Source organism: Condylura cristata, unplaced genomic scaffold, assembly GCF_000260355.1.
Source record: "Condylura cristata isolate star-nosed mole 26May11 unplaced genomic scaffold, ConCri1.0 scaffold00023, whole genome shotgun sequence".
Lineage (NCBI taxonomy): Eukaryota > Metazoa > Chordata > Mammalia > Eulipotyphla > Talpidae > Condylura > Condylura cristata.
The window spans coordinates 32,400,411-32,413,728 of NW_004567124.1; the positions used below are offsets into that span (position 1 = coordinate 32,400,411).

General features: G+C 44.8%; 1 protein-coding gene across 1 annotated transcript in view; it reads right to left on the reverse strand.

Moving 5' to 3' along the window:
* The window catches only part of AVEN (apoptosis, caspase activation inhibitor), a 165,980-nt gene that overhangs the window by 3,261 nt on the left and 149,401 nt on the right, over positions 1 to 13,318 (reverse strand). Inside the window, exons 3-4 of the mRNA XM_004687572.2 lie at positions 5,170 to 5,240; positions 432 to 527 (exon numbers count right to left, since the gene is read on the reverse strand). Coding sequence (XP_004687629.1) covers positions 432 to 527; positions 5,170 to 5,240 — 167 coding nt within the window. The remainder of the gene's footprint in view (positions 1 to 431; positions 528 to 5,169; positions 5,241 to 13,318) is intronic.

A 13,318-nucleotide genomic window follows, 5' to 3' on the forward strand; every position in this document is an offset into this window, starting at 1 on the left:
AAAAAAGGCCTTCCCTGGTGGCACAGCGGGTTAAAGCACAGCACTAAGAAGCTAAAGCCACTTCCACATGAGTTCGATCCCCGGCCCTGGAGCTGACCCACATGGTGTGGCAGACCTCTCCTGACCCGCCCACTGCTCCCCTCAGCAGTGTACTTTGTGAGTCATCCTGTTCTGCTCCCCACTCTGTCTCTGATGAATCCTGCACCTGTCTCATGAATCCCCACTCTGTCTCTGATGAATCCAGGCCCCTGCACCTCTGGCCTGTACCCCAGTTCTGTATGCACAAATAAAATAAAAAATAAACTAAAATGCTGGCTGGCCCAGAGCTACCCACTTTACAAAAGGCAAAGCCAAGCCTGGACACCTGCAGAAGGTGTTCCCTCTCTGCCGCCCGACGCACACCAGCCTCAAAGCGACTTCAGTGGCTTTACCTGGACCAACTCGGCAGCAACATTGAGTCGGAGCGAGAGGGGCAGTTCTTGAAGGGCTCGGACCAGCGACTCACAGTCCACATAAAATGCTGAATTCTATATTGAAAAAACACATGTTTTTCAGGTGATGAAGCACAACCTGTTAGTAATGAAAGGCCAGAAGATGTTAGCAAGTCCCTGCAAACAGATCACCCACTGGAGTTACTTTCAGCTTGGGTTAAGAACACAGACCGCATGGAGAGGAGGAGCTCTAGCCTCCCCGCGCACACCAGGCCTGAAGCCACCGCTCACTGTGAGAGCTGCAGCTGGGGTCATCACCCCACACAGGAACTGCTGGCAAATTTAAAGAGACTTAATGGAATGTAAGTGGCTCGCTCCCCAAATTCAGATGGCGAGCCTTCTGCAGTGAAGGGCCATGTGGGCAGTGAGATGGGCTGGCAGGCAGAGCTGCAAAGTGGAGGGTGGGTTGGGGGTGCAGGCTTCTCTTCCAAGCATGAAGTAGAAGATGGGAACCTCCCTGCCACTCGCGGGGCCCAAGGAGTACTCCCTTGGCTCCCTTTCCCTCCATCGAAGTCCGTTCCATGCAATGACTTTCCAGGTGGACAGTATTTGAGAAAACATGCCAGACAGTCAGCTGGCTCACTAACAGCTACTCGTAGGTACCCTGTCACCCAAGGTGGTCACACCGGCCTCCCCTACAGCAGCCACCATGCCAACCCTCTCGTCTACTGAGGACCTTCACAGGCTCAGCTAGGCACCATGCTCAAGTCACAAGGGAACTCAAGAGGCCATGTGGCCCAGTCTTGACTGTAGTTCCAGAAAGCGTAGGGTGTGTGACAGCAGTGACTGGGAGCAGAGAAAGAGCCGCTGGCACAAGGTCCCCACCCACTCGAACTGGTCTCCCCATAAAAGAAGTGCATGGGGAGCCGAAGAATGGTATGCCTTCCACACCTTGCCTTTTTTCAAGGTAGATGAACTCTCTGGGAAGCAATGTTCATGCTCCAGGGCAGGAGCAGAGATGGGCAGGCTCAGGCTAAGAGTCCAGATGTCCTCCAGCACGTGCAACCTGACAATAGGGTGTGTCACACACAAGGAAGTCCCTGTGCGACCACAGGAAGCTTTGGGAGCAGCAGGCTGCACTCAAGGCTGTTTTGTGACGCAGTGAGCCCGGCGACGTCTGCTGCGGGAAGGTCTCCTCGCACACTGCCAGTCCCTCCCCTCAGCCAAGACCTAGCCACTGCATCCCCTGCACAATGCTGCTGAGCTCCTGCACCGAGATGCCCCTGTGTCCTTAGCCGAGAACCTGCCAACAGACACCACCATCTGCGAAGTCACCAGGTTGACACACAGGGTTCAGTTGCAGACTGTACACACCAATAGCTGAAGTGTGTTTTTCATAGAAGTGTGTTTCACAGAAAACAGAAGTTTTAAACATTCTAATGGGAAGTTAATCCACGAATTAGCGTTTTGCAACATGGTGTCCAGTAGTTGGTAGGTTACTTTCGCCTGGACAGCCCAGTCCCCAGCTGCACCCGCAGCAGCCCGGCCCGCTGTGTCCAGTGCCCCTCACGTCGGCTCGAGGGGCAGCCTGACTGTCATGACAGAGCCCTCCATCCCACCTCTCCTTGTCAGTGTGTTCCCAGCTCTGCCTGGGCAGGCTCCTTTCCCTCTAGGAGCCCTGTCACACTCTGAGTGTAAAGGTGCCCAAGTGAAGGGAGAAAACCTGCCAAAAGCTTGACCTTGCAGCCAAGGGGACAAGGCCTTCAGTCAGACCAGCCGCCTCGAGACTCGTGCACTCTTCACGCCAGTGCCAGAGACACTGTGGCCAATGCCAGGGCGTTTTCCATGACGCAGATTCCTGGGCCTCGCTCACAAAACTGGACTCTTGCGGGGAGGGGGCTGGTATGGGTCCTAGGAATCTGTGCCCCTCTCCGCCGGGCATTCAGGAACCACTGCGTCTCGCCAGCACTCAGCAGTGGCTCAGGGAAGTTATACTGAGTAAGGACAAAAGTGAAAAGTGGAATAATGAAACAGCTTCAGGGGATTTTTTTTTTTAAAGGATTTTTTTCACCCAAGGAAGTTTCCTCCTACCCCGTCCCTCTTCACAAGTCTTCAAGAAAAGGCAGGAAACTCCCACTCATGGATGGTCTTGGGGACCAACACAGCTAAAGCAGGGACCCTGACTGCCAGGTGAGCCACAAAGAAATGGAGGTGATTCCAGGACCTGGTCTGGACACCTTCCAGGTCTCTACCTACACTCACACTCCACACCCCAGCTCCTGCTCCCCACTTTCTCTGTTGTCTGTGTTACTGGTCATGCTGGCACAAAGATGCAGGCATGAAAGTTTACATACAAACAGATGGACTACAGACATGTCTTCCCCTTCCTCTGTTCCTCTCCCCTACAAGCAAGAAAAAAGAGAACTAGTGGGGTCTCCTAACTAGAGTTAAGTGCACCAGGAAATGGTTTTGATGGGGAAGATTAATTCAGTTTTGGATGTGAACTACCAATACCTGTAACTCAATGTGCAGTTAGACTTGCCTTCTTCCTGCTCTTCCCCAAGCGAGGACCCCACATCTCTGCAGGTTTCTCTTGTCCTGCCTCACAGCTGGTCAGGGACACCGCTGCCAAAGTCCATCTACCTCAACCCACTGCCCACGCTGGTAGGCCCCAGCCTTCCCCATTTGCCCAACATAACACCCTCCCAGTCAGTCTGCCCACTTCCTACCACAAGTCCCTTCCATCCCTCCTGGCCAGTACGGCTGAGGTAAAACCTAGCCATTTCCTTTTTTTTTTTTTTTTTTTGCTAAACAAATCTTTTTAAATAACAAATTTTGATTGCTTCATGTCAGAAGCTACATGAAAGTTTGAACTTATGACCCAGTATAATATTCATTACATCTGAGTTATCATATTAGTGGTTTCTTCATAGAGATGAGAACAAGAGAAGGAAAGAAGCTTGTCCAAGCCACAGGACTAGGGTTCACATTCAGCTTGTCTCCCAAGTCTCCTCTCTCACTGACAGCTAAACCACCCCCTGAAGAAAACAAGGAACAGCCTGCTTGCTGGTGCTGGCAGGCACACACCCAGAGAGGAGCCCCTCCTGGGACCCCTGGGCTTGGCCACACTCCCTTCCTGTAAACACAGCCACCCCCACCCCCAAACTCCTCATTCTCTGGTCACCCCCTGGATGGGACCTACCTAGCGACCCGCTCAGAGCCATGCTGAGAAGGTGCCTTGCGGGTAGATGAGGTCTTGGCAGAGGATGAGGCAGGCAGCCGCTGACCGGCTGTGAAACTGGAGCACAGAAAAGACCTACAGGATTGTGAGCCCCCCACACACGTGAGTGAGGGGTGCTTCTGACCCACTCAGCAAGGGCCATGCGTGTGATCTTTTCCCCACAGTTCTGCTCTGAATCACTTCCAGCTTGAAGTAGCCATCTCCCACAGCACTGTGTTAACTCATTTATTACGCCATTTCTTTTGTTTCATATTTCATAAACTGCACAATTATTTCTTGGTCATCTACTCCATGTCATCGTTATGCTAAGGTCAGTGGCCCCGGGTGAGGAGCAAGCATGGCCTCAGCCTTATTCATCTTTCTTTACTCACATCCAATAAAATATCTAGTCAACAGCAAGTGCTTGGTGACTTGAACTTAACAGCTTCAAATTATGTGATGGCAGGATATTCTCTGATCACCAACATGGTTGAGAGTTCAAAGATGAGTTGCAAGCCCTTCCTCGGTGACCTCAATTGGTCTGTCGCCAACATGTCCTACAATTCTAAACAGTACTTCCTGTATTGTCACTCCGGCCAAGATTAGTTTGGATTCCTGACTCCTACATTATATCACATACTCTTTGTAAGGTGATAAGCAGCCATTTTACAAATAATTTCCCTCCCCATGGACTGCATGATTCAAAATGCCACCCCAAATAACTAAAGAGAACCCCAGCCCTGAGAGAAATGAGCCCCTTGTAGTGCACACAAGCAGTAAGAGTGGCATGGGGACCTGAATTCTGGGTTCAGGTCACTGCTTAGCCCCCAAATGAAGCTGCGGGCGGAGGCAGGTATAGCCATGCAGCAGACAGCCTGCGCTAGCCCTGTGGATGAGCAGCATATGACAAGTCATGACCAGCTCTCCCATGACTTTAAATAGGTCAGAATCCCTGTCATCTCCTGTATGGAGGAGTCATTGCAACCCTGCCTAGAAAAAACCCAAAATGCCTTAGGGAGAAAATACAGCATAATCATAAAGCACATTAACATTTGGACTTTATGGACACAGTGAAAGGCTTCTATGCTGTTCGTTCGTATTTTATAGCTTTATTCTAATTAAAGAAGAAGTGTTATTTAAAGTTGTCAAGGACTTGCTCATCTAACACCAAAGAGTGTGGTAGAAAAAAATTTCATTTTCAACCCTAGAGGGAATTTTCACAGAAAAGAAAAAAAAAGCCAAATGTCAAAGTAATCCCCTCAAAAATCTAACTATAGTCCTACCTGATCTGCATGAGCAATTCGCAGAGCTGGGCCCACACAGAGGCCAAGTCTGGATTTATGAACCTGCCTGATTTAAATGCACTGAAAATTTTCTGAATGTTTATTTAGGTGGCTGAGACCAACTGCACCTGAGTTACTAGGCTCCTCTAGGTGAAGACCTCGTGCCAGCCCTAGTGTAAGAGATTATGAGCCTTGAGAAGAGCGGACCCACACTCCAGACAAACCCCCGTCTTACCTGTTTTGGACACGAAGCCTCGCCATCCCAGTCCTTTTCCTCAATAAACCGGAACTGTGAGAAGGAGTCCCCTAGGCCAGAAGAAACATACAGTTTTATGCAAAAGCCTAAGGGGGCCCATGCTCTAAATTTCCTTTTGGGAATAAAGTGCTCGCCACCCTGGGTGCAGTGAAGCGGTGCACATAGGCCCTCAAAAATATCATTGGTAGCTGCATTCTTATCTCACTAGACTCTCAGGAAAATCACCATTCCACGGGCTTCTGGAAGGACGACTGCACAGCTCAGGCTTGCGGGATGCTAATGAATGTGATGATAATTGCGGTTTTTATGCGGGGCGGGGTGAGTACAGCAGACAGAGGAGAAGGAAGCAGGAGAACAGCTCTGGATGGAACCACCCTATTACAGAGGTGAGGCTACCAACCTCAACATCGTTACAAAAACCACCTGCTTAGAATGTCATATGCAAAATAAAATCCCAAATGTGCATTAGGTTAATGTAAGTCATGGTGAGTCCTTGCCATAGGGTAATGAACACACAGATCAACAGAAACAAGCACGGAAGGTGGTCCAGGCAGCCCGCTGGGCCACAGCGCATCTACAGATGTGTGCACATCTGATTGTTTGCTTTAAGACCAGGTTGTTTATAAACTAAGAATTATTTGTCTGCCAAAGTTTCCGTATCTTCCAAGTTTTGGCCCCACCGCACTAACCCACATTACTTTCCTATTGCTTGGATATTCTAATCCAGAGTCTGACTCTTCACAGTCCAAAGCACTTCCTACTCCATCCTCGCCCTTTTTATCTTTGTCTGGAAGACCCACACCCTCTGCCCACTCATACCCTCTTCCATTCATATCCTACTTACCCAGCATGGGCCCTCTTCCTCCTCCTCCCGTGATACCTCCCAGGTAATCTAACCATGGAGCCCAACTTTACTTCTGAATTACAGTAGAAAGTGAAGAATCCATAAGAAACAAAGACAATGAGAACCTAAGCCACAGCACTACTTCTAAAACATAGGAATCACAGAATTAACAGCTGAGAAGATCAAATTCAAAGCAAAAGGCCAACACTATGGCGAGAAAGGGCAATGTCAGTCGTCTGCACCGGCAGACGGTTCTGATTCCTGAGATTGTGATACTAAGGATATGACTGCATTAGGTATTGTATGTGTGCACTATGTGTGTGTATACTGGAAGTCTGTGTGTACTTTATAGGCATTTGTGCAAAATCAAAATGTTAACTATGAAAAGGCCACCAAAAAGTCCAGTAAATTTTAAAATGCAGCAATTATGCGAAGCATTTTTGCTGGTATTGAATATCTAAAGCATATATAGGCAAACAGTTAATATCTCTTATATACAAAGAGCTTTTTCAATACACCAGAATAAAGCAACCCACCAATATAAAAACAGGACAAGATGAGAAATGAGAGCAGCCAGTGTGTGTGTGTGTGTGTGTGTGTGTGTGTGTGTGTGTGTGTTTACGCGTGTATGCATACACATGTATTTGTGTGTTAAAAATCAACATAGTAGGTATTTAAAACTTGGCCAGATAGCAGAATGACTTATTCAATGTTATTTTTGGCATTTCTAATCTTTTGTGTTATGCAGGATCCTATGATTACACAGATTACTATGATATATAATCACACCAAACCTTAATGTATACAAAGCATGCTCTATGTATTCACTTTTTATAATGCAGGTCAGATTCCAGCAATGGCTAATTCGTGCTGCAAACCAATCCCGTTGCTGACCACGCTTGGGGACACTAGATCAAAAAATTATCTGGAGACATGAGAGCACTATCAAAGCAACAAGGACATGTGGGACAAGGGTCCCACAGGAAAGAGAAGCAGAGTTAACATTAACATTTACAGGAACTCTTCCCTTTGAGGCAATGTCAATTTCCAAAGGTGATACCAAAGAGTGAAAACAGCATAAATGAACAACCCTACAGGCTATGGTGGTGGCAGGGGTTTCTGCCAGCCCTATGGGACTGGGTCAGGGCCCCGGGGTGAGAAAGTCAGGCCTTCAGGTGGGACCCCCGAAGATGGCTCTTAGAAGCCAGGAAGCCCTCACAGGGTCCGAGGCGCAGGTGTGAATCAGTTCGATCTCTGATTCTGCCTACAAGAAGCAAAAGTAAATCTTTTTAGGAGGAAAATGACATTATGAGTAGCTTAAAATTGTCCCTTCAATGTTTTTATCTATATGATGTCCAAAGATCAGTAATAACCATCATGCATATCAGGAGATGAACCCAAATAACAGAAACCTAAGAATGGGGGAAAAATGAGAGTAGAAAAAGATCCACAAAGCTTAAAATCTTAGAGTTATCAGAAATCGATTTTGAAATGCTGCATGTAGAAATTTCATGAGAAACCATAAAAGCACAATAACATCCATGAAGCTTTCTTTGAGTCACAAACTATACCTATAAAAAAAAATACAAAATATCTCCACAAAAAAAAAATGCAAAGGAAATGTTAGAGAAAAGGGAAATCCCCAAAACATGTTTTGCTTATAGTAACCAAACACAAAACAATAACCATCTTAAAATGCTTTCAAAAGTCCCTAGTGAATAAAACATAGAGGATAATTCTGGGGGAAAGGGAGCTTGTTAAAATGAGTAGAGAATGCCAACTTCCTTTTCCTTCACTGACAAGAAGTGCTCCAGACTTCTCAAAACCATGAAATCCTAAAACCAAATCCTTCTGGAAAATTCAGTGCCCAATTCTTCCTGAACTACTCCACAACATGCGTAACAAGATGGTTCTGCACACATGTGCTGCTCCAGTGTCTGGTACCACAGGCATTTGCTCACACAGAAACAGAGACTTTAAGCAAGACAGAGCTGTGCACTAACGATGCGTTCAATCCTGCTCCTGCCTTACTCACTTGCTGAACAAGTTCTTGATTTCTCACACTAACAAGGTGAATCCAACGAAGAACTAGCGCATGGGAGCCATTAAGAACAGCGAGTGGCACCAATGCTGACAAGGGAACAAATGTGATGATGAGTCAGGGGACAGGCGCGTGGAGAGCCGGGGTCACACCGACCGGAGGTATGGCAGAAAGTAATGATAGGGCACCGTGATAAAGGAAATAGAAATCATAAAAAGATGGACACCACTTCCTCTGCCTCCTTCTTCAGCCAGACTAACCATGCCTGTATGTGACCAAGGACCCACCTTGTTGTGTCCTTACACAGCACCTCATCCACACCACGTGGGGGGGAGCTAGTGCCTTCGCTGTGGGCTGCCTGGTCAACTACAGCAGCCCAAATCCTACTCCAGTCTACTCTGCAGATGAGGATATCAAAATAGCAGGCAGGCTGACTCCAATTCTTCTTTATTAAGAAGGTAATATACCACCCCAGCCCAGCTCCAGGAATGCAGAAACTGGCCAGGACACACTGCATCTAAGCCAACACTGAGCCGACATCCCAGCAGGTAACTGGTGTGGACGGGTGCCCCAAGTAAGAAAGCCTGAGAACAGTAGAAAAGAGAGCCCTCTCCCGTGCAGAGGCATTTCTTCCATCCCACCCCACAGGGTATTTCAATACATCCACCTTGTCTGTTCTCAAAAAAAAAAAAAAAAAAAGGCAATATATTTACTATCTACAAAATAAACAGGGGTGAGGGGTGGTTAGAAAAGCAGATGTACTCGAGAATTTACATTTTTTCCCTAGATAATAAAAATTCATGTTCTGTACTAGTAACAGTGCTGAGGTTGGTGTGTGTGCAATGGCAGATGTCACAGATGACACTGGAATTACTTTTGTATATCGTGAAATTCAACTACATTGCTCTACTGTTATATTTCCAGAGCCAATGGCAGGCTTTTGAAGCAACTAAGTCTAGGAAGAGGAAAGATGTTACAAAAACAGATCTCTGCAACAGCAACAATCCAAAGTGGGCTTCTGCAAATACCCTGTTTTGAACCATCCCTGTGCTTCAACTTCCATGATTCCACTAATGAAACTGGTGACCTGAACGCAAACCTCAAGTCTTGGGGTTGAGGAGGAAATAGGTCTTCACTGCCTTGCTCCCGAGGGAGTATCAAGTGTAACTGCTGCAGGGCACCATCAGCCCCACCTCCAGCCTCTGGCAGACTGGGCCAGTGTCCTGCTCCTTCGCCCACTTCCACCTAGTTAGTGTCGCTGATGAATGGTGTAATGACTGCAGCCACAAGGAGCAACGATGTGTACTGAGAAAATGAAATCCAGCTACTCAAAACTTCAATAACAACATTTTAATCATTCTGTTGACATTCCAGATTTTTTTCCTTCTGTAGCAAATGTCCATTCTGTGACAATGACATTTAGTTTTTGCTCTGGCTAAATGCAATTTAATATTTGACTGTTTGGTCAAAATATGCCTTTGGTGTGTATCTAATATTTAATTAATGATATTCTAGGGGCCATTTTAAAAAGAAAAATATACCCACTGACACAGAAAGACACCCATTATCTCAAACTGTTACATGAAAAAAGAAAAGGCAGCTTTTGGTACAGTACGAGTAATATATATGTCTCTGTATAAACACATACATACATATGCTATATGGACACATCCATCTCTGTGCCTATACCACAAAACTTCTACTATATGCATAGAAATAAGTTCAGACAATTATATACCTATTTTAAGAATTATTATTTCTCGGAGGATGGGACTGAAGGAGACTTTTCCTTTCTGTATATTTTTCAGTGGAATTTTCATTTAAAAACAGGCACAGGTTACTTACAGAACTGAGCTAAACAGAAGTACAGAAACCTAGAAGAAAAGGCTACAATTTCTTGAAGCCAGAGACCATCTCAGAATGTACTTGAGACAAATAGCCATAATTCTCAAGAGCTGAACTCTCATTCATTTTAACCCTGTCCTTACAGAACAGTGAAGAACCTTAGGTCTAGAGAGGATCAGTGGCCCATCATATATAACATCCAGTTAACGGCTGGACACCAAGACATCTAGGCTCCTAGCATGTTATTAATTCTGCCTACAACAAAAAAGCTCTTTCAACTATTTCCACTACACTGCTCAGCTGCCCTACGTAAGACAAATACAGATATTCAAACAGTTTACATTTTGCACACTAATACTTGACAATACCTGGCAATACCTGAAGATTATGAACATTACATAACTATAATGTTGAAGAATATCAAATATATGACAGTGTCAGTAAAATGAGGTGATATGCTCACTTCATCACACTATTTATAATACTCAAGATTCCCATCTTGCCTCCGACTATTCTAGCACATCTGAGGATACGTGGCAAGAGTTTGAGCTCTGCAGTACCAATATGCCCACAAAGAGCTTAATCTAGTCCGAAATTAACAAGGGTTGGGATTTTAAATTTACCTTTTCAGACCCATCAGTAAAGATGAGATTTCTGCCAAGCAAAAGTATGTAACATGACCTCAGAGCTCTCTACCTAAGCAGAAAGCAAGCTGCAAAAACTTTCATTTTTGATAGCATCGGGCAGATGTATGTGAAGAGTATGAAAGATGGAAAACTACCTGCACCTAATGATGCCAGCTCTGAGTTTGGTAGTGGCAGCTCCTGTCACTGACATCTGCCCTAAGTATTTGGGTCTTTTCCTTATAAAAATTGGCCCAGACCTTTCTAGTGCCTTTTTCTAGAAGCCAAGTCCAGTAGGCAAGAAGAATACATGTGTAGCTCTGAATGTTCTACTTTTCTGGCTTCTTTTATCATTATTACCTTTCTTTATTTCTTCCACAGGCCCTAAAATCGATCTTCAACCAGGACATCACAGGTCTCTTCGAAATCACAGATGATCTTTACAGGCAAAGCCTGACAAGCTGACAACCTTCTCAGAAAGAGAATATGCCCCAGTAGTCACCACAATGGCTGCTACAGACAGCAAATTCTCATTCATGAGAAATGATGTATTTTAAAAGTCACGGTGCATCTAAAGACCATAGACTGACACAGATCTATACAAAGATGATCTACAGCTCAGCCCATAGGATAAAAATATATATATATATATCCTTGCCGCTCCCAATCTCTAGCTTCCATGACTAAGCCTCTCCAGATGCAGATGTCAAGCACTTCAATATTTACCCTAAAACAGAGCAACAGCTAACAGTGTCTCTGTGGGAAGACTATACAGTGATTAACAAAAAAAATTAGGTTGAGCCAAGAGAACGAGAGAGTGAGAAAAATCTCTCCTCCTGCTCAACTGACTTATCATTAGCTTTCTCACCGGGTGTGGGGCCCCACAGGCCCCTGAGCATCAAATATCCACATTGAGCACTACATAATAGGACGTGCCTAGCTTCCCAATGCCCCTAGCAAGGTAGCTTCCCCATCTGCCTGGATTATGTTAAAGAAGAAGCCTGCTACACTCAGCTTTATGAGAGAAGGATGATGCGGACATTCTGGAACTTAGAATCTAGCTGTTTGCCCCCTAAATGGTTGGTGACCATGTTGTGGTAACTATTAAATATCTAGTACCACGTCTCAAGTCAATTATTTTCAGAAGCAAAATTAACATCAAACTGACAAAAAACTCCAAGATGAGAGCCAGTGATTACACAAGACACGAGAATATGAAGACAGAAGAAGATGAAGATCAATGCCTAGTAGGACAGTAAAATCACAAGATCTTAGAACCTATCTATAGTAAAATCATGTGTCCATAAATTTAGATCTGACTGCATATCTCCAGATTTAAAACATCTGGCTTAAACGGTGTCAAAGGTTATGTCTCTGTCAAGCAAATGAAGTCCAGATTTAGACAGCTGGAGGTTGGCCTGGCCCAGGCTCCTTCTTCTCCTTATCAACCTGGACATTTCCAGGGAGACCCTTGTTGTCACCATCCAAGATGATAACTGAAGGTCTGTGATTCCACCAAAAATTTAGGCAGTGAGAAGGAAGATTTGAGGGAAAAAAGAGCAAAATCCTGGCACCATCTGTCAAGTTTTTCCAGAAGCTCTCACAGAACATTTTTATTTCTTTTTCTTTTTAATTACTTTTTTTGCAAATACTTATTTATGCACTGGGGTACATGCCAGAGGTGCAAGGGCAGTGAGAGGATTCACCAGAGACAGTGGGGAACAGAACAGGCAGATTAATCAAGTACACTACTGAAGCGGGCGAGACAGGAAAGGTCTGCCGCACCATGTGGGTCATCTCCGGGGCTGGGGATAGAAGTTGCACTGAAGTGAAATTAAAATTCCTTCACTAAAGCTTTAGAAGGATTTGCACCCTGCCCCTTTATGTGGCACCCACATACATACATAATAAACTGATGGTGTTTATTTACTTCAAAATAATTTATTCCACTTAACAATTATTTCTATTTTATTCATAACCTATCCAACACCAAAATGTTGACTTTGTTGGTTACTGATGCTGATGAAAACAAATCCTCAAACTTTACAGATAAAACTAATACCAGAAGTCAATTCTTCTCAAATCCCATCAGCCTTTTGAAAATATAATTCACCTCTTGAAGGAACAGATGAGAAAGAAGTGCCCAGCAATACAAAACCTTCATTACCTGAAAAATAGCTTGATGTCTGTCAAGGGACTCAGGGACCATCATAGGGTCAGTGTCTGTCTCTCTCTCTCTGTCTCTCTCTCTCTGTCTCTCTCTCTCTCTCTCTCTCACACACACACACACACTCACAAACACACACACACTCACAAACACTCACACTCACAAACTTCAGTTCAGTAGGCCTGAAAAAGCTCATGCCACTAGTATAAATCACTGAACAACTTTATGCCTTAGTCCCACAGCATCAACCCTGACTTCCTGGCTTTTTATCCATCCCTCATTATTTCATTTTCTTTTCCATACAACCTCTTTTCACCAAGCACTTGAGTATTTTTATCAAATCAATCTACCCCATTACAACTGCTGTCTCTCAAACATGGTATCTCCAACATTAATTTGCCCAAGTTTTCTTCTTACAATTAAAAGTTCTCAATCATCGGAAGCTTTCCTGTACACAAACAACCAATCAGAAGAAGCAGAGATAAAAAAAAAATCCCCTTTTCAATTAAAACAAAAAGAATCAAATACCTGGGAGTCAACCTTAACAAAGGAGGTAAAAGACCTCTACAAAGAAAATTACAAAACACTGTTAAAAGAAAAACAAGAAG